The 21,677-nt window shown below is 40.6% G+C and overlaps 1 protein-coding gene and 1 long non-coding RNA gene across 3 annotated transcripts in view; one reads left to right on the top strand and one right to left on the bottom strand.

The window, feature by feature from the left end:
- The window catches only part of LOC148186232 (uncharacterized), a 44,372-nt gene extending 30,167 nt beyond the window's left edge, over window positions 1–14,205 (bottom strand). The window contains exons 1-3 of the long non-coding RNA XR_015775193.1: window positions 12,194–14,205; window positions 6,758–6,884; window positions 3,010–3,110 (exon numbers count right to left, since the gene is read on the bottom strand). This is a non-coding gene — a long non-coding RNA (uncharacterized LOC148186232). The remainder of the gene's footprint in view (window positions 1–3,009; window positions 3,111–6,757; window positions 6,885–12,193) is intronic.
- Window positions 4,153–20,810, top strand: st8sia3 (ST8 alpha-N-acetyl-neuraminide alpha-2,8-sialyltransferase 3). Of its 2 annotated transcripts, XM_042509649.2 has the most exons (5): window positions 4,153–5,097; window positions 11,134–11,163; window positions 15,421–15,540; window positions 16,228–16,785; window positions 18,826–20,810. In XM_042509649.2, exons 1-5 carry the CDS (start codon window positions 4,844–4,846, stop codon window positions 19,106–19,108), a joined length of 1,245 nt encoding a protein of 414 aa, XP_042365583.1. In that variant the 5' UTR covers window positions 4,153–4,843; the 3' UTR covers window positions 19,109–20,810. The 2 variants fall into 2 exon arrangements, with proteins under 2 accessions (XP_042365583.1, XP_042365584.1); XM_042509650.2 differs by lacking the exon at window positions 11,134–11,163 and having other exon boundaries at window positions 4,158–5,097.
- Window positions 20,811–21,677: the final 867 nt, after the last annotated feature.

Below are 21,677 nucleotides of genomic sequence, written 5' to 3'. Positions count from 1 at the left end.
GTCATTTTTCTCAGTAGTTTTGACGAGATAAATAATAACGACATATTCTCAGATGAAAACGAATCATTTCACAGAAAGAAGCATCTTTATGTAAGTGCTGCTGCAGTGAAGCTCTACCCTACTTTAGATCCGTCTCCTCGCTCTGCCCCAAAAATGTCTTACAGGTGTGACTGACCTTATTTAAAAATCAGCAGCTGCTTCCAGACCTTGATTCACTTTTTGAAAATGCAGTAAAACTATAGATGCACATAACCCAGAGAGTGGAGGCAGGAAAAAACATTTAATCTTATGCTTTGGATCAGATGCAAGCGGCTACTATTGTTGCTGGTCAAGTTCAGGCTTTGGTGGCACTAACCCGGCAGGAAACGCAGAAATGTCTCAGTGATGGTTCGCCAAAACACAACCAGCTTTGCCGTTTGTTGGTCTCGAAACAGTGGTGATCTGCAGCTTGGCAGATGTGGTGAGACGTCATGGTACGAGCCTGTAGATCATTTTAAGCGTTAGATAACAAAGTTACGGTACAGCGTTCCTGCTTTGGTTTATTCACAAACGTGATTATTATTTATTGTTTTTATTTCATTTTTTTCTGTTGTGTTGCTATCCAATTTTTTCATTAGTTGCAGATTTATTTGCAATTTAATATTTCTCATTCTTTTTGCTACTCAGTCTTTTTCATTCCTTTTACTTTTGAAGTTGCACATTTGTTTGCAATTTGATCATTTTCGTCGTTTTTACTTTTAAAATTTCAGATTTGTTTGCAGTTTAATCATTTTCATTTTTTTTAATTTTAAAGTTGCAGATTTGTTTATAATTTAATCTTTTTCATCTTTTTTTAAACATATTTCATTATTTAAAACTTTTGACAACCACTGCTGCTATTTATTGCTATCATATGTTGTATATCCTTTTAGCCCACTGAATGTTGCACTGCTGTAAAAGAGCTTAATGCTCAGTCAATTTTCCCTGAATTAAAAATAGCTGAATGAATTCACTGCGAACACTGAAACTATCTGCATTATAATATAATGATAATATGAGCGCAGTAATGGGCAGAGCAGTGCGCCGCATGTTTACATCACTTCCTGCACACAGAGTGTGAAAAAGTGACAGCTGGCGACTCCTCGGGGCGCAGAGGGACGAGGAGGCGTCGTTACAGGGTGAGCCGCTCTCTGAAGAATAAAGAAATCCTGATGGCCTGTTTTATCTATCGGAAGCTGATACGCCAATATCTTCCTCCTGGATCTCTCCTCATCTCCTCCCGGTGTCCTTTTACTCCTCTCCGTCTATCTGTTACACTCACGTCTCCCACCCTGACTCCTTTTCCTCCCTCATCTTGTTTCCTTAATTTAACTGATTCTCCTCTTACTCGCTTTTGTTTTCTCTCTGTTTTGCTTCTTTAAATGAATTTATTCTGTCTTTCCTCAGAAAAAAAGTGTCCGCAGTTTTATTTATTACAACAGTTAAAAGTTATTGTTTGTAGCTGCGTGTAACACAGATACATTTTTGTTATTAACATTTACTGTTTCCTCGTGCGTCTGTCAGCCCGCTGTACGGTGATAATTATGTCAAATCTGTCCGGCATTAAACTGCATCTGTGGCTGTTTGGTGTAAAGCTCAATCAAGTGAAGTGAAGCGAATCACAATGAATCGAGTATTTATTGTTATTGGTTACTTCCTCTGAGCAGGACAGTAAAGTGCAGTGAGATTAACCCTTAGGGCTCGCTTTAATATCACACACACTCGTATCACTCCAACAACAACCAACAACAACAACCGAGCTTTAAAAATGTCATACATTAATATTATTCTCTACTTTCATTGAGTTAATTTTTTATACCAAAATCAGTCCTAATCATAAATATCAAATATTCATTCATTTTCCAAATGTAGTTCTGACCAATCACGTTTGAGCTGAAGGTAAACAGTCAGTGTAGAAAGCAAAAGCAACACAATGAATTGGCCGAAATGCATCACCAGAGACCGCCGTCTATCGTCTGACAATTGTTTATCTTTTTTATTACTTTTTTTAATTTAAAAAAATCTGCATTCATTATTATTCAAATATTTTCATTGACTTTACTTTTTTCTTTTTTGCATTACTTGTATGAAAGGTGCTGTACAAATATAGTTTATTATTATTATTATTATTATTATTATAAAATCATAACAGTGTTCAATAATATGAAACATACAGGCAGATAAAAAAATCTGCTTTCATATTTAGCTGACATGATTGACGCATGGAAAAGCGAGTCTTGACCTGGATATCTGTCTACACCAGAAACTTCAAAATTTCATCCATTGCCCCCACAGGCTTATAATTGTCAAACCAATAATCGATGGATTCTGAGATTAACCAAAAACTAAATGTAAGCCCCGAAATTCCTGCTGTACAAATGTCTCGACCAAAGACTTACTATAATATTCAGATTTTCTTTCAACGACAAAATTACAAATCTGCTGCTGGTAAAGAATTGTTGCTGTGCAGCTTCTAGCCGAGATATCAAAGAGCATAATTTAACACTATTTTCTGCATCAAATGGAAAAACATTGGAGGAAAACTACAACACAGACCGGGAAGAACTGCTACTGTGTGTGATGTGTGTGTGCGTGTGTGTGTGTGTGTGTGTGTGTGTGTGTGTGTGTGTGCGTGCGCGTGTGTGTGGTTGAGACATTTGATTTGAAGCTTTAGGATCTTAATCTGTACGTTTGACAGCCTTTACAAAGCTTCCAGATGCTTGTGTGTGTGTGTGTGTGTGTGTGTGTGTGTGTGTGTGTGTGTGTGTGTGTGTGTGTGTGTTATCAGGCCTTAAGTCCAGTAGAAAGGTCACTGTTGAAATGCCAGCAGCAGCAGTGGCAGCTTTCCGTCTGATGTCTTTAAGTGTCTGTGGAGCATTTCGACGTCTTTCTGTCTGTTTGTGCTTTGCCGAAAATGTTTGTGTAAATCGATTGACGTCTTTACTTTAACCATGTGAAGCAAATACTGTATAAAATAACGAACACTGTTACCGTGAGGAGTCCCATGTTGAAGCCTCCAGTTCAGCATGTTGGCCGTCCCTATCGCAGATTTTGGGAGCCAGAAGTGACCATATTTGGACAAAAGGGTGGAGCTGTGGAAAAAGGTGGAAAAAAAGTCACCACATGAACAGCTGTCATCAATGTCGAAATTAGCTATAAAGACCAAAAATGTTTTCTGTACCAGGCTGTAAACATGCTTATTTCTGCTGAAAAGTTGGACAATTTAACATGGGCGTCTATGTGGATTTTGCAGCCAGCCTCAAGTGACCATGAGAGGAACTGCAGTTTTTATTCGTCCTGCAGTGGCTTCATTGTCTTCCACTGTTTATATCTGTTTCTCTACGATGCTAGGATGAAGTGTCAGTGCTTTCATCATACAAACGTGACACCAAAATCCACCTTCTGCATCCAACTGGGATGCGGCTGGATGGCACCAAGTGAGAATGTGCTTGGACAGAACTGTTGGCATTGTTATTAAATGCTGGCGGATGGTACCGGGCGCGTCCACATGCAACGCACACGGGTGGCATCACTCACAGCGTGGCCAGACGGAAGCAGTCACGTGTGCGTGACGCGTTGAAGGATAGCGCCAGGTAATAACGCTGCCGGTAACCACGTGATGTAAGGTGGGCAGTTGGGGAGGTGGATGGGTCCCACAAACAACTGACTTTTGTTCGGGAGTCTGAAGTTTGCTTTCTGTGTGGATGGAAGGTTTCTTTTTTTGACATCTTGTAGCTTTGCTTAAAAGTAACCATTCATGACTTTGTTGCCCAATTCCAACCACCGTGATGGTCGCTGTTCATGGACTAAAATCAAATGTTAAAAATGGGGATTGACCATAAAAAAAACATTCATTCATTCATTCATTTAAAAAAAAATACATGTATTTATTAATTAATGTATTTATTTCTGTGTGTGTGTGTGTGTGTGTGTGTGTAAAAACAGATAATAGATTACAATGTTTGTCCCTATAGAGTATATTTGGAAGCCTATCACTCAGAGGTATTTCTGCTTGGGCATGAGCAGAAAACATGTTATTTTACACATGTATATATATAAAATATATATGTATATATATATTTTTTGGACTTGTTTGTTAATATGTGAGTTGAATATGGTCCTTGACGCCCCTGCAGCTTCCTGTGTGTCTGTCAGTGTGAGCGGCTCTCCTCTCCGCCTCTCAGGACGCAGAGCTCCGCCTCGGATGCTGCTGCTGTTTATCTGATTACCGCGATACAAGAGCTGCGTCTCCTTAAAGCGACACGCCGCTTTAATTAATGAGACCGCCGGAGAGAAGAGGAGGGAGACGCCGAGGATGCAGATGAAGAGAGAAGCAGCATCCGCCGGTCGCCCTCCATCTTCTCCCTGCAGGAGGACGCCGCGTGTCGCCGCTTCGTTTCACCGCCTTGAGGTGCTGATACCGGGTGTAATCTGAACCCGCATGCCTGCAGGAAAACCTCCAAGATCCCCCCCGCCTCCCTCCTCTGCTCTCCATCCTGCGATGCATGCACTGTCGATGCGTCACAGCCGTTCATCCTGCGTCGTTTCTTCCGCGTCGCAGCCTCCTTGCATGTTTGGGTTATGAAATCGGTTGCAAAAACGCGGCCTCCTCTCTCCTGCTCCACACATGGACTCTGTAGCCTCCATGGCTTATGTTAAACGCGTCAACATTTCCGCGGATTGCGCGTCCTTGCTCGCCTACCCGGCCTTTTGCTTCTCTACTCTCCTGTTCGCCGCCCATGCGTCACCGCTGCCGCGCCACCGCATCTCCGCCTCTTCCGCACATGGACTCTGAGATCTAACGTCGTCTGCGCGTCTGCCGCTGATGCGGTGCGCCTGGGTGCTCGCCGTCTCCTCGTCCTGGCCGCTCAGTGATCCTCCGCTCCGGGGGGGCTGGTGTCCGCAGAGAGGCAGGATGGTGCGGATCGCCAGCGCGCTGGGGCTGGTCATGTTCAGCGTGGCGCTGCTCATCCTGTCGCTCATCAGCTACGTGTCAATCAAGAAGGACTTCATGCTCAGCACCCCCAGATACGGAGCCAACGGAGGACCCAGGATGTCCATGTTCCACGCGGGGTTTCGGTGAGTCCGGGCGGGCCTGTGAAGCAGCTGTGTGGGCTGCATGCTGACATCACATCAGGAGTATTTTTAGTTCATTTAGGTGCTGACAGGGTAGAAATAACAGCTGAATGTGGCCTACAGTTGATACAGAATGTGAATCTTGATTTTCTTAAATTCTCATGAATGATTATTGTTGTTTTTCTAGTTTTGCAGCTGAACTCTCACCTCTCAGGCTGTGCTGTCAGGGTGGAGCCATCAGATCATAAAAACACACAAACTTTATCCACTGAAACATCTTTTCTGTGTCTCGGTGAGGAGCATCCGATCAGATGAAGGCCTCTCTGCCGTCTGAGGCCTGACAGCTCTGTGCCGCTGTGCTCATGCAGAATTAGTCAGTCTCTATTGTTTTGTTACTCAGCGTAAAAATAGGTGTCAAGTTTCTCAGAGTATACTGTGTTAAAATGTTCATAATCATCATCTAGGGCCAAAAATATTGCTATGATTTAGGGGCTGTTTACACGACAACAGTTCTTGCATGGTACTTTTGTTGCTTTTCAGACTGTCGTTCACATGACAACAGTGTTTTGGGGGCCTAAAATGCAAACTTCAAAAACCGTGTTACATTGTAATTTTTTGAAAACGCCACCCCTTTTGTCCCCGTGTAAAGTGGAAATGCACGGATCATACACCGCCAAGCATGTACATGTGGATCCATGTACATGCTGATCATTCTCCCAATGTTATCATATAAACCTAAATTTCTGTTAGCCTGCAATTGCTGGTACACGAGGGCTGATAAGGGCCAATGAGTGCACTAATGTAGGACACATGACAAAAATAGGGGCGCCAGACGCTCACCAACAGCTGATCATCAGCTGGTGTGTCAGGGCCCTTAGGCTACTTTGCTTTTAAGCACATATTGTTACATTTCCGCCTAGCGTCGTCACCACTCGAGCGTTTAGGAACCCCAAAAGGGGAGACCTTTGAAAATGCTGCTCTCTCTTTTTTAGTTTGTGCAGCATTTTAGAAATGGAGACTTTTAAAAACAATGACACAGACACCTACATTCACTTCCAAATTGTGTCTTTTCAGTCACAATGTGTCAAGCAAAAATATTATTTCTAGGCCTACATATCTTTTATGATTTAATCCACCTTGTGTCGGTAACGTTAATTCTTTCCTTTTGCCGTGGCTTCCTCCGGAGATGGATAAAGCTCCTGGTGGTGCTGCTGTGATACGTCGCCAACTCCTAATCTGTTTTCTGCCGCCTTGACCACCTTATACTCGTGTTATTTTCAGTAACAGTTCATCGTCAGTCCAGGCGAATAAATATCTGTTCTTACCCATTGCCATCTATGTAGTATTTTCTGCCGTGAGTATGGATGGAGATTATTTCTGAAATGGTGCTAAAATGCTCATGTATGTGGAGATAGTTATTTTCTTTTTTTAAATGCCATATTAGCATTGATGTGGTGCTATTCTATAGTTTAACACTGGTTGTGAACATAAATTCTGTGCTGTGCAATGGTCCAATATTGCTGAATTTCTTCTGATAATTGGCTTCTTTGTAGCAACAGTTCAGGGAAGACTCACGACATTATCCCTTTGCACAAATTCAGCTCAATACGGAAATAGTTTAGGATCATTATAGTCGTACACAGCGCCCTGACCTCCACCTCACCTTCGGGATGAACTGGAACACCGTCTGTGAGTCAGACCTCATCTGACAACACCAGCGGGTGACCTCACTGATGGTCTGGTGTTGGGAACGAATCCCTGCAGCCACGTTTTGACATCTGGTGGAAAGTCTGAAACCAGAGGAGAGGACGCTGTTATATTACTGCATTAATGCCCATAGATCATCAATTATATGGTTGTGATCTTAAGGTGTCCACATCAATTACAGTCTCCCTAACTCAGGGGAGACTCAGCAGCCGAACATTTATCTATGATCTGTTAAGGAGCAACTAGAGTGAGAATAGCTGCTCCACCTCAACAGTCTACCTTAAAGGAGCCTCGTCAGTTTTAATTTGAAATTACGGGCTAACCAGCTTCGCTCCAATCAGCAGCTGGAAGAACGACACAGGAGTTTTGCTGGGGTCTTGAGGAGTTGTATTTACTGACAAACAGCCCAAATTGTTCTCACACTGCACTGCTACAGTTAACTTCTCTGCTCCGGTCGCTGCAGCCTCCCTGTCACTGTCACCGGCACACACATGCTCACTTTCTTTCTGTTTCGGCTGCACTCTCGCTACGCACAGAATCTGGCACCAAAATAAGGCACCGAAATCTGCGTCATGATTCAGTCAAGCAGGTATTGCTAGTATGGGAACCAGTACACACTTCTCTTAAATCAACTGAGATTCTTCAAATTGAGCAGTCAGTTCTGGGGATGTTTCAGTCCCCAGATTAAGCTGCAGAGTGAACGATTCTTGTTTTCATGCTGCTCTCAGGTGCAGGCAGCTGCAGACCCAGAGTGAGTCTGAGTGAGACGGAGGCAGCTTCCTGCAGAAGATGGGACATCAGCCAAATTTTATTTATATAGCACCGTTCAAACATATTGAATGCAATTCGAAGTGTTTCTCAGTTTGATTGAAGACACAAAAACAACATATAAAATGGATCTTAATAAACAGAATAAGTATAAACAATAAAAATATGATCGTAAGACGCTCCATAAAAGCCAGACTAAAAACATAGGCTTTTAGTTTATGTTTAAAAAGAGGAATAATTAATTACTTAATCGTCTAAATGATTGTTTTAAGTATTTATTCTGCGTTTTTTTAGGAACACATGCTGTATGTTTTTTGTTTGAGTTTATTTTGTACTGTATGTAAAGTCATATCTAAGACAAATTTTTGTCACGACAGACATTAAAGATTCTGAATCTGAGTCGGAGGAGAGCAACTCTGAGAATTTAAAATCAATGCCAAAAACAGCGGAAAGTTTTTAAAACAGGCGTAATGTGCACTTTAGTCAGAACTCGTACTGCAGAACTCTGAATTAGTTGATTAATTGTGTCCTTTAGTCGTCCAGAAAGGGGAGCGTGACAGTAGTCCAGCCTGCTCGTCAGAGCAGCATGCATCTCTGTGTTGCTCGGAGAGAGAAACGGCCTGACTTTGAAAGTATTTTTTAAATAACGCCAGCGAGAGGGAAGGCAGCATTGGCGGTAAATTGCCAAACCGTGGTGATATGTTGCTTTGTCGCTGTGGTGAGAAGAAATCCAAACCATCACAGCAGAAAATGGACGTAAGGAGGGACGGAGGAGCTGTGAGGGAATCTAGTTCACAGCTGTGGGATTAAGTGACAGATGCCCTGTTTGCCTTCAGGCTGATACACGCTGACGGAGAAACACACTGACACTTTAAACCAGCTAATCTGAGCAAAACCGTCTCCTCATTCAAAAAACAATCAGCCAATCAGTGCCGTCCATCACTGACATCCGAGATATGATGTGCAGTGTAAAATCTGACAAGGTGATCTTACATAAAATAATCCTGGAAACTGACTGCCTGGAAAAAGCAAAATAAACATAACTACTAATAGTTTACTTTATAGCTAATTGTTATGTTTACTTAATTTTACAAAGTCGATTATACTTAAACATGACAGTTGAAATGACCTGGTTCAGTTTAAGTGTTAGCAACTTCTGTAAACCAAGTTAGTCTGACTTAACTTTACTGAAAAAGTTGACCAGCTTCAAATAATTATTTCAATCCGTAAAAAATAAATGAATCAAGTTTTGATTCAACTGCTTTGAAATTGACTTAAGAAAACTTAATTAATGTATATTTTTTAAAAGTTTTCTCTAAAGTTGACATGACAAAGAGGTTTGACTATTAAAACACAGCTATTAAAAACTGCTTTTAATGTGTAATTAATGTCATGTGAATTTTAATGTTGTGAGTATTTTATTGTGTATTTTAGTGTCTCTGAGTTCCTTGAAAAGCACTCTATAAATAAATGTATTATTATTATTAAATATGAAGTTAGGAGACATGTCATGTTAACATGTCTAAGAATCAAATTCAAACAAATATGATAAAATAGTTTGCAATCAGCAGAATACAGATATATAGCACAGAGAACTTGGTTTACTGAAGCTGCTAAAACTATTGATTTAATTCAACTTGTCATTTTTAAGTGGCAACAACTTTATAAAATTAAGTAAATATGGCTAATTTTTGAGGAAACTTAATAACTCTAAATATAATGTAAACATAAATTAAGACATATTTACTTACAATTTTCAAGGCAATTGGTTTTCTAAATTTTCAAAGTAAAATCAACCTGTCAGATTTTACAGTGTAGTCTCCCTGATTATACTGATTAATTATGATAAAGTACATAGTTTGTGCACTTACTGCTAAAAAAGTGAATTGGGAAAATGAGAATGTGGTGGAACTGGGCCACAGTATTTACACCTGGCTTTACTGCATTTTTACTACATCTGATCCCAGTCTGTTGACACCTGAACAGCAGGGCGGCTGCAGCACGAAAATCATTCTGTAAATCTTTTGTCGTCCGACATGTTGGGTCAGGTCCGGGCTGCGATGCTAAAACAGCGTCGTTCTGATGGAGGCTCTGGAGGCCAGCGAACCGTCCTTGGATCTGATTTACGGTGTGAGAGCCACATTCATTTTCCTCCCGCCTGTAATCATTTTCCTCCTCGCTCGCCGTCACCGCGGGCCAAGGTTACGCTCAGAGTGAATTAGATTTAAAGGTGGGCAGCATTTTGAAGTGAAAACACTCCGGTGGACAAATCTATACCAGCTTCCTGCTGTGTTGTTGTAGAATGAGAGTTTATGATCGGGAACAGGGTGAAAGTTTTGTTTTTTTCTCTGAAAGCAGAACACTCTTTTTTTTCTCCGAACACATTGAGGCCTTGTTTATGCTCAACACATTCTCACTCCGAACGTGTCGCATGTCAGTGACCTTCCACGTTTACCCATGTCATTTTAGGTATCCGTCTGCACCGGCTGTTTACGCTCCGGGATGCTGTTACCGCGAAGTCACAGCATGCAGAAAGCAGCGTGGTCCTTATGTTTTCACAACAGCGCCGACTGTCAAAACGGTTAGGTTAAGGCAAAGAGGGTTCAGCTTGGCTTTTGGCGCCATGCTCGCACAAAAGCACTGACAGAGAGGTACTATTTGACGAGTTTGGAGTTGTTTTGCTCGATGGAGCGTCCCTGGGCGCGTTGGCTCTCATCATACTTGCGATGCTTTTATTCAAGTTCCAGGACAGACGCAGGACAGTGTTCGAGGTTTGGTAATGCCATTTCTACTATGTTAGATATTCGAGGCAGGCTATGTAGTAAATCAGGACGGGATTATGGGGGAATCTCGTGATCTCGTGATTTAAGCTACCTCGAAGGGTAATGTTATTTGGGCTGACGTTAAGGGGGAGAGTGAATTTATAAACATAGAAACCATTAATACTTGAATTTATTGGTTTTAGGAACCTGAAAGCTTCCATTGTTTTCAAAAAATGTTGATAAGTCGTGAGGATTCATCCTTTGAGAACCGTGAACGTCTGTACCAAATTCTTTGATGGGCCATTTGGCTGATGTCGAGATATTTTAGTTTTTATATTCATACAGCACCATTTGAATTGTTTTCGCAGAATAAATTAGTAAAAAAAAAACTGCTTTACCACTATGATAAAATATTTCTTTTTTTTTCAGTTAAAGTGACTGAAAATATGGTTTTCTTGTTTACATTTTCTTGTAAATAATCTCATCCATTGTGACCAAAAATGTCTGTGCCCATTATATTTTTCATTTTCTCAATAATATGCAATTACTGCAAAAAAATGCCATACAACTCAAATGATCACCGGTGGAGCTGCATTAGATCTGTTTAAAGTGTTGTTTTTTTGTTACAATAAAATATATCAAGTAAGTATTTGAAATGCACTTTACCTCTGCATGCCAGCTCTTGACTGAGTATACTTCAGATGCTCCTTTCTGTCAGTTTAATGTCATTTTACAGTCACTAATGATGATTAAGATAAGAGTGAGTTTGTTTTTTTGTTTTTGTTTTACATTCCTCCTGCAGCGAGAGGCCGCCTCGTAAACCTGACCTGAGGTGAATACAGAGTGCTGAAGTTTTAATTAAAAACATGAGGATCTTCTCTGTCTTCCTTTTACCGTATTTTAATGTTTATATTTTTCTACGGGAGTTTGATTTTTAACTGTTTTTAATCTATCTATCTATCTATCTATCTATCTATCTATCTATCTATCTATCTATCTATCTATCTACGGTCTCATCCTGAGCATCGAGCTGTTTGTGTCTCTAACTCTACACAACATAACGAGTCTATGACCCTGAATTTTCTCTGAAGCCTTTTGGATGGTGTGGTGTTGGATTGGAAACAGCATGAAATTAAAAAAAAAGAAAAAAAAAAACAGACTAATCCTAAGAGTAAAAGATTTAAATGAAATTTCCAAACTTTAATCTATTTTAGTAGTGTTTTTGTTACATATTGACTATAGGAAACTTGAAGTAATATGGAAGATTTTAGTTATCTTTTGGGCTGTCCTGAATACCATTTTTGGGGCTTCGAAGATAATTATCAGTGAATATTCAAAGCTTCGATGGTACACAACCTGAACCCTACTCTACTTTCGCAGGACTTAGTGCTTCAACCTGTCAGGGTTGCCATAGATCCTTAAAAAACCTTAAAATGCCTTGAATTTCTTTATTTAAAAATAAGGCCTTAATTTGTAGTAAAATGAGTTCAATTAATCTTTCAAAAGTCTTAAAAAGTTTTCAGACATGGGAGATAGGAATGGATGAATTTCAAAATAATTGGCAACATCTACTTTTTGAAAGATAATTTGCCAAGTTCCCCGTTTTAAACTCACCATGATGGGAGTCCAGGTAGCAAAATCTCACATGAGGAGTAAAAAACACAAAATTGCTGAGAAAACTGGGCACTTGGTTAGTAAACTAAATAGATTAGGGGAGGGAGGAGAAGGTGGAAGGTGGACTATTGCACGCAAAGTTATTAAGCTCAAACGCAGTGGGTCGCGCCACATCACGAGATGCAAAGCAAGCACTCCACTAGGCCTACAGTTTCCAGCCACGGTTAAGGGTCCATATTTCGTCTTACCTCTTCTTTCTCCCTGGACAGCCAATTTAATAGCTTGAAGCGAAGGTCAATGACAAAATTTAGGACTCATCCGTGTCTGGCACTTGCCACCTCCTTTCAGTTTCCTCCAGCAGTTTACTGGTGAGAAAACAAAACAAAAAACAAAGCATTCAAATGCTGAATTGGACATTAATTACCATTGCAAGAAATGAATATTCAAAGCTTCAAAGCATTTAGGTCAGCCCAATTTATCTTCCAAACAAGTTTCTTATTTTTTATTTGTGGTTCTATCCTTTGAATTGTGCATGTTTGAGGATTACTGACAAAATATTTATTCCCCAAAGCACCTCGCAAAAATATTATTTTAATCCCAATCTTAATTATGTAGGCTAAAAATGTATATTTTTGGTGTCAGGCGCAAAACTCATATCTAACACATCATTTTTTCTAATTCCTTAAAAAAATAGTTTTGGAGATAGGAGTTTTGCACCCAACAGCAGCAATATGCAAAATCTTTTTCAAATCCAGGATATATCAAAGTGTCCGATATCACTACAAAAATCCAAATGAACATTTGAGAAATCTTAAAACAAGTGAGACAGTTGCAGTTTGTTCAAATTAAATACATGTATTCTTCTGGGTAAATTCAAATCAGTAGATATTTCATGCTGATCCTGATTTGGCACTGCACCTCCCTGGCTGAGCATCACTGGCTTCAAAGACGGCAGACGGCTGCAACAACAAAATGAAGCTGCTGGAGGTCTGACTGCCATCAGATCCAGGTCAAACAGTATTTTATGCATACTTTATAATGGTTGTCACAGAGGTGGGGTTTGCCATGCAGGACAGTGTAAGTTACAGAATGTTTGATCGTAAACTGAACTGTCCTGATGCAGTAAACGCCACCGATCTTTTCCTCATGCAAGATGATCCAAACTTAACTTGCAAATACTATTTGACCAGCTGTGTCTGTCATAGCAGAGTCTCGACCTGAAACCTTGACATTTTGATGTTAAGTTAAACGCAGAGGAGGAATACTGTCAAAGAAGCGAGTTTAAATCAAATTTCAAACACTGTGGAAAATCCTGAAAAACAGATGTGATACAGAGTTATAGAAAACCTGCACTGAATACTCCTCTCATTTAAGACGGAAGTCATTCTATCAAGAGAAACTGCATCGAAAATGTCAAGGTTTCCTTGCAAAAAATAAGACAGAAAAGCTTACGAAGTAAATAATAAGCTACATTGTTATTCTACTGGATAAGTTCTGGCTTTAAGGCTTTAATAAACTTCCTCAAGCTGGTCATACACTGTACGATTTTAGAAATGTTAATTCCAACTCATACTGTACAAGTAAATCGTCTGCAATGTAAAGCCAAAGCTCGAGTTTAATGTTCTCACACTGTACAGTCCGCTCATCAAGCCACAACCTGAGAGACCTAACCCTAACCCTAACCCTAACCCCTAAGGACCATCCTGGCTATTGACAATTGTCAATAATGATTCATTTGTAAGCTCCTAGGCACAAATTAGCAACAATGACTTGTCCATTTTCCAGAAAGAACTGTAGGCAAACAGCTACTTTTACAATTGTTAACTTGACAGCTAACGCTAATGATCCTTGTTATAAAGTTGCTACCAGCCATAAACTGCACTCCCTACATTATGTCAGCTTGTTGCTAACATTAGTTTTAATCAGGGTGAAAAATTAACTTTTTTGTTCAATGGTTAGTGATTGAAATTTTACCAGCCTCTCAATAAATTACCATTGTTTTGGCTGGTATTTGGTCATACTTTCTGTCCAGCATCATGTTGCCATGGCGTTTTCAGATGCTCTGTTTGCCACTTCGCACAGGCAGTTCGGGAGCAGATGAGCGGCCCTCGCTCCCCCCTGTGCACTACACGGCAAACCACGCCCAAGAAAGCTGAAATCAGCCCAATTCTAAAATAAGTCATGAACCTCAAAAATCGATAAAAAACGGGCTAAAATCGTACAGTGTATGCTTGACTTTAGCAGCATTGGAAGAGTTGAGGCTTCTTGCACTGCAAAGACAAATGTTCATCTTATCAAGTATGTCGACCATCTGTTCAGATCATATTTACCAACAAAGTGACAACATTAGATTCCTTGTGGAGTTAAAATGTGATTAACTATCATCATTTTAAGATTTGGATTGTTGTTTTAAAACCATCCTGAATGTGAAGGAACTACATGAAACCAAATGAAGGATTTTATTGCCAAATTAAATGAATAACTTGCTAAGATGGACAGAATTTCTGCAACAGTTTGGCCTTATTGCTCATCCTCCCACAGTTCACTGGGGTGGTTTTATTATACATGAGAGTGAGGGAAATGTGCGTTTACACTGAGCTGAGAGTGTAAATGAAACTGAATCTTTTTTTTTTTCACTGCAGTTGTTTTCCTAAAGGAACAAACCCTTATGTATTTGCCGAATGGCTCAAACACTTGCACATTTCAATCGACTTCTTTTGGAAGCATTTTAGCTTATGAAGAGGGCGATACTGGCGAGAAAAAAGACGTAATATTAGTAATAATCATTTTCTGCAGAGCCCTTCTGAAGCTTTATATCTGTAGTTTTGGACATCATTTTTACACCAAGAAACACGAGTTGTCAGGTGATCTCACTTTCAGTTTTTAAGGAATTTCATCACCGAGCTGAAATGTATGTGCAAGATATTTCAACAAAACCAAGCCAGCAGATATTAAATCTGTGCTGTTTCTTTCAAACTAAAGTAAACGTTTTCATGCATTGGAATAAAATGAGCTGTCTGATTGATTGTATGAAGTCAATACTTATTTTTTCTTTTGTAAAGAAGCAGGAAAAACGCTGATAACCAATGCATGGCAAACAAATTTAACAGAATATGAAAAAAGCACAATCTCAGATTTGTTCTTTGCAAAATTAATGCACCCAAATTTTCAGCATTTTTTTGCATTTTAGTTTCTGATTAGAACTGGTGTATGACAGCTTTTACGGTGGTTTTGATAATCTGATCAAAGTGTTGGCTTGTTTATAACCTGACGGCTTGTGAATCTCGGCATGATCGATAAATGATTTTTTAATATCTGCAATGCAGGTAAATGAGGATCAACTGTTTTAAAAGAGCTAAAATGCTCCTTAAAACATTTTGAAGTGCAAGTGAATGAAGCCGGCCTCCTCTAAACACAGGAAGAAAGGGTTAACCTCTGTGACTCTATCTCCTCCTCTTCCTCCTAATCTGTTTAGCTCCCAGCTGGCACTGAAGTATCTGGATCCAGCTTTCACCCCTCTGACCAACTCTCTCAGCGAGGACCTGCAGAACTCCTCCAAATGGACCTACAACAGCACTGCTTTTTTACAACTGAAGTAGGTTACACACACCGCCTTTGTCTCTCTGTGGTGGTTTTTGGCTGTCCTGAAGCCCGGCATGCTTTGAGCACTTACAGCAGTGAGCAATTCTGTTGAATTTCAATCTTTAAATCTGCTTAAAGGGATACTTTGCCTGTTTTCAACCAGCTCTGTATCATAACAAAGTGTGTAGTATGTGTAAATATACTGTAGTAAACCTCTATCGATGTTTACACACCAAGCCGACACTCGATAACTAGCAGTGACGAAACCCCCCTGCTGCGTCGCCTCACGTCGTTGTTTTTGCTGATTCTGTGACTGAGTTGCACATTTATTGGCTCAAATGTTTTCAGAAAGATGTTTTAGTTACCGTTTAACTGTAATTCAAGATCATTTCTCGCCAGCCAGCCACTGTTGTGTCAAACGGACAACTTGCATACATCACCTACCAGCGGCAGCGTTTATTGGTCTGGTGTGGCACAGTGCATTCTGGTAGTTGTAGTGTGGTTGTTTTTAACTCTTCACCAAATGCCACAGTCCATTTTCAATGTTTTCTCTGGTCTGGTCACCTGTTTCAAAAGTATTTGCGTTTGTACTGCATAGACAAAAGACCATCTTCCCAGCAATGAAATACTTCTTTAAATCGGACTTTTTGGCTTTCACTAAGTATGCAGTGACTTACAAAAATGTGTTTCTGTCTTGCAGAAAGGAGATCTCTAAATACATCGACATCCCCCACAACTTCACTCTGATCAGAGACTCCGTCCGAATCGGACAGCTGATGCACTACGACTACTCCAGCCACAAATACGTCTTCTCCATCGGCGAGAACTTCCGCTCACTCCTCCCCGAGGTCTCGCCGATCCTCAACAAGCACTACAATAACTGCGCCGTCGTTGGCAACAGCGGCATCCTCACCGGCTCGCGCTGTGGCCCCCAGATAGAGAAGTTTGACTTTGTCTTCCGCTGCAACTTTGCACCAACCGAGATCTTTAAGAAGGACGTTGGGCGTCGGACCAACATGACGACCTTTAATCCCAGTATCTTAGAGAAATACTACAACAATTTGCTGACCGTGCAGGACAGGAACAACTTCTTCTTGAGTCTGAAGAAGCTCGACGGCGCCATCCTGTGGATCCCAGCGTTTTTCTTCCACACGTCAGCAACGGTGACAAGGACGCTGGTCGACTTCTTCGTGGAGCATCGAGGTCAGCTGAAGGTCCAGCTGGCCTGGCCCGGAAACATCATGCAGTATGTCAACAGGTAAGACAGCCAGTACCATCTGCTGGAGGTGAGCTGTTTGCAGAGAAGCAGTTTGTTGTCTTGGGCTCTTCATCTAATATCTGCCATGGCTGTTTCTGCTTTTACATTCCTCCCGTGGTATCAGTTGGCTTGTTTTTATTGAAAAAAGTCGCAAATAAGGTCCTGCCCATTCAGCGATATACACACTCCCTTGTTATTGTGATATTTACAAGCTTTTATGCTGTGTTCACACTGAATGCAATTAAAATACAGCTGCCAGAGTATTTTTGGAGCATTTTGCAACTTGCGGAAATTCGCTCCCAACAGCTGTGGTTGTGCTTGTGTTAGCTAGGAGACGCAGCTAACGGCTAGCCTGGTTTGCTGTGAAATATAATATAAAGCTAGAGGTAAATACTCAAGCTCCATGCCCTGAAGCAGTCTTTTTTTTATTACTCATCTAAGACTGAACTGAATATTTTTGGGTTGTGGCACTGGAGGACGTCATCTTTGTGATTAATCGAGAAAATAATAAACAGATTACCTGACAATGAATATACTCATTAGTTGCAGCCCCTATTTAGTGGCAACTGTTTTTCCAGTCCAAGAAGTGCAAGATGGTTCATAATGAAGTGATCTGAGTTAATAGTTCCTCTATAGCACCTCTCAGTGATTTTCTGTCACCCAATTAGAGGCTATTGACCACCGGTAATGATGGTCAACACTGTCACCTAAAAGTTAAAGAACACATTACACATCTCTCTCGCTTTGTTTGTATGTCTGGGATTAAAATGTCCATTTGTGTCTTTGTCCTGTTTGTCGTTATTGTGCTTGTATGTTATTGAGCTGCACTCTTTATGGCAAAGAAGAGATTTAGGCTCCAAAGCCGGATTATAAAGAAACAGCTATTTAGTGAAAGGTATGGCACGGAGCTGTAACTGTGTGTGCAGAGGGATTTAGGTCCGGTGCTTAGTGTTGTAGCAGCAGAATGGGCTGCTCGTACAGTAGCTTAATCTTCACCAATCCCATTAAAACTACCTGCTCTGGAAGAATTACCACGTTTAAGCAGCTCAGACGGCTTTCGGCACCTAAAGGACTCTTTGAGGAGGTTTTGTTGAGGCTGGTTTGGAGAGTTCCCCCTCTGTGACGCTGCAGAGCAGGACTGCCTAATGAAAGCAACAGCAGAGATCAGATTAGGGTTTTTGTTGTTGTTTGTGGTGGTCGTGTTTGTAGATTTAACACGTTAAAATTCCCTTGAAATAATGTGGAAAAAATAAGCTCAACTCAATTTTTATGGGTAATAAAATGAAAAACTTTATGGTAATTAAGTACATACATATTTAATTACTTTTGTACTTAAGTATTTAATTTCCATAAGTACCTTATTACAGTATTTATAAACACGTTTTTAATTCGATTACTGATTACTCATAAAAATTGAGTTGTTCAAACCTCTTTTTTTACATTACTTTAAAGTAATTTAATGTGTAAACCATCTGAAGTAATTTGTTTTAATAATATCTTATTCTCAGATTTTACATTAAAGCCAAAGGTGACAGCTCCAAAAACAACCACTTTAAATAAAGTAACTGAATTCCTGAATCATGAATGCAAAACCTGACTGAGCAGAAAAAGTCAATATTTATGGGCCCAGAAACACCAAACCGACATCAAAGTAAAGGAGGCGACGAAAGCCGACTGTTGTGTCGCCCCATGCTGGCTGCGTTTCGGCCTTAAAGCTGATGACAGAGTGCATCATATGCTCCATGTAGCAAAAACAAAGACACCTGGCCAACTTACTCTTTGCTTTATTTGGCTAAAAGTTGCATATTGATTGATGGGCTGGATGTCTTGATATTATTGGTTTTAATTGGCAAACTGTTGCTTTAAAGGAGGAAAAAATGATCAGATTTGATATATGAACACAAAGAAGTTGCTTTTTTGTACTTTTTTAAGCACATATTGTTAAATAGGAGCAAGGATGTGATATTAAAGCATTAAAGGGGAATTTTCCTTTATTCTTGACTTAAATGTATAACTTTTCTCCTCACTCGTGCTCAACAGCTACTGGAAAACCAAGCAGCTGTCGCCGAAGCGCCTGAGTACCGGCATCCTGATGTACACGCTGGCGTCCTCCATGTGCGATCAGATCCACCTCTACGGCTTTTGGCCCTTCGGCTGGGACCCCAACACGGGGAAGGAGCTGCCGTACCACTATTATGACAAGAAGGGCACCAAGTTCACCACCAAATGGCAGGAGTCCCATGAGCTGCCTGCTGAGTTCAAACTGCTCTACAAGATGCACATGGAGGGACTGTTGAAGCTCTCGCTCTCCCACTGTGCTTAGGGCTAAAACTGCAGCGCTCCCTCAGACTCCTCTCTTCCACAGGCCAGAGTAGCCGAAATGACGAGGCAGATGAGGGAAGGATTCATGTGGTTTTGCCAAAATCAAAGTCTTGGCTCGGGGTCAGCGCACTGGGCTCAAACTGTTTTTAGCCCAAAAGCTCCATTTGACAAACCGTTGGTGCAGCTCAAGAAATGAGTAATGTTCATTTTCTACTGCTCAAGAATCTAAAGACGAAGAGTTTTGGAAAAGGTGGCTGCAGGCGGACTTCTAAGGCAGCGTTGCTCAGCGCTTCACGGTGTTTTTATTCACTGTTCACTCTTAGGACTAAAGCTACAGATCAGCAGACTGATCGCTTAAAACCAACACTACCACTGCATAAAAGAAGGCACGTCCATCCTTCATTTCTACGAGACTACCTTGTCATAGCAGTTCGGTTCCTGACGTGGTGTCATGCCAATGCTCTGGCAGCCCAAATTTCTGGAGCCCCTTTAGTCTGAAAATGTCCCATTGGATCCGAAGTCCATTCCTCCATCAGTCTGTTATCCCAAAAGCAAACGTCCATTGCTCAGATGTCTCATTTCTCCAAAAATACACAGTCTGTGTAGTTAGTTTCATTTTCCCAGCAGCGTTTGAGCCACCAATTGTTAGTCCAGTTAGCCAATAATCCCTGCGGTCACTTTCTCAGTGGCACTGAGCCACCAGTAGCGGGTGGTTTTATCGACCATTTGGCTGAATCTATATGTCCACCTTTTACATTTGTGGACTTCTCTCATACGTTTTGTGACGCTGTCATCACGTGAAGTTTGCGGGGGCCGAGACTGCAAGCTGCCGATAGAAAGGCCTCGAGTCTGTTTCACTTGTTGCCATGGAAACAAGCACAATCATGTACACAGTGATTGCTGTTGTTATATTCTGTCTGCTCATCTGTCCCGACGGATAATTTAAATCCCAAGTTTCGTCTTTTTTGCGCCCGCAAAGTCCAGAGATTTGCATTCAGCCTTTGTGGTATTTCCCAGTGGTGTTTGAGCCATCGATTTCGGGTGTTTTTTACCGACCCTTCACAGAGTTTCCCAGCTACATCTGAGCCACTGAACTCAGGTGTTTTTCACCGAACCATTGCTGCTTTTCAAGCAACTTTTGTTCCACCGAAACATGGATGTTTTGAGGGAAAACATTACATTTTCCTCACTATAGCCAAGTGTTTTTCTAACCACACAATCACCACAGCACAGTTTACAGATGTAATGCATCGGTAGTTTACAGAAACCTACAATGTGAACAACAGCAAGGAAAGAGCATTTTTGGAGAAACTGGACTGCGGAGCATGCACATTTGTTTTTTGGATAATAAGCTGTCAGAGGAAATGGATTTTTGGTTCAATAGTACATTCTTCGTACTAAGTTTGGGTCAATAAAGCAGTGGGCAGTCCCTCCTGATGAAGGTTGCCCAGGCGAAATATATGAACCTCGATCAGTACTTTGCTGCAGTTTCCCGTCCATGCGAGCACTGCTGTAACAAAATCTCTGTCCAAATGAATATACAATTGAAGCGCTGTCAAGTTCTTGCAGATAAAGTGTTAACATGCCTCACATATCCATTAACATTTACACATCCAGCAGTTACAGAGCAACGTTATCATCACTTGTGTTGCTGTTGTGTCCACCTGATGAATGTAAGTTCAATATTAAATCTCTTTTAGCTCCGTTTTTGGTCTCCACCTCCTGAGAGAAATATTTGGCTCTTTAGCTGCTTAAATGCTCCACTTTCTTCACCAGCAAGTTGTTAACTATCTCTAAGAAGCACAGAGAGGCACAGAGAGGTTTGTTGGATTCAAGACAGTAAATGTCAAAATTATGGAAAGAAGCTGAGCTGTTTGCTTACTTTTTTTTTTTAGTAAGTTTAGATGTGCATATGGTAACATTACCACAAGAACAAATTTGAGGAGTTACTGCAAATGTACCACGAATAAACGTCAATTCTACGATGTAGTTTAGGAATAGGCTGTGGGCTGTGTTCAAAAATATTTGAAAATTTTAAAATTATGTGTTTATTTATATAAAAGTGACAACCCTACTTTGTAAAGATTACTAATGTAGCTGGTTTTGTGGCCAGCACTATGCAACTTTCAGCCGCTATTCATCACCCTGACATCCATACTTTTACTTCCCACCTCACTACATAACTGCCTCACTACTATCTGCTTTGGTACCATTTGATAACACTGCAAATTCATCTACATAATTTAAGGTATATTGACTGCAATTTGAGACAGAAATAGTTACCTTTGACAACAAAATGAGGACACAAACCAGATGTTTGCCCTATACTGAAGCACACTGCATTTATCTTTAAAGATACACTATGACTATATCTATGTGAAGAAGTTTCAGATCTTTTGTTTGTTAAGAAACTTGTTTGAGCAACAAAAAAAATCAGGAAAAACATCTTGAACTGAATTCCGATTTCTTACTTTCTTGGCCTGTTTATGTGATTTTAATATGTCCAACATAAGACAGCATGAGACAAGAGGATAAACGCATAATTCCTGAAGCCGGTAGAGTTTTTTTTT

Source organism: Plectropomus leopardus, chromosome 20, assembly GCF_026936395.1.
Source record: "Plectropomus leopardus strain MGB_pleo_1.0 chromosome 20, ASM2693639v1, whole genome shotgun sequence".
Lineage (NCBI taxonomy): Eukaryota > Metazoa > Chordata > Actinopteri > Perciformes > Serranidae > Plectropomus > Plectropomus leopardus.
Note: the sequence above shows the minus strand (reverse complement) of the source record. Positions and strands in the feature narration are given on the sequence as shown.

Coding starts and splice junctions, on each gene's coding strand:
- st8sia3 (XM_042509649.2), top strand. CDS start 4,844: ATGCGGTGCGCCTGGGTGCTCGCCGTCTCCTCGTCCTGGCCGCTCAGT. Junction 5,098..11,133: donor ATGTTCCACGCGGGGTTTCG/GTGAGTCCGGGC, acceptor TTCCTCCTGCAG/CGAGAGGCCGCCTCGTAAAC. Junction 16,786..18,825: donor ATCATGCAGTATGTCAACAG/GTAAGACAGCCA, acceptor CGTGCTCAACAG/CTACTGGAAAACCAAGCAGC.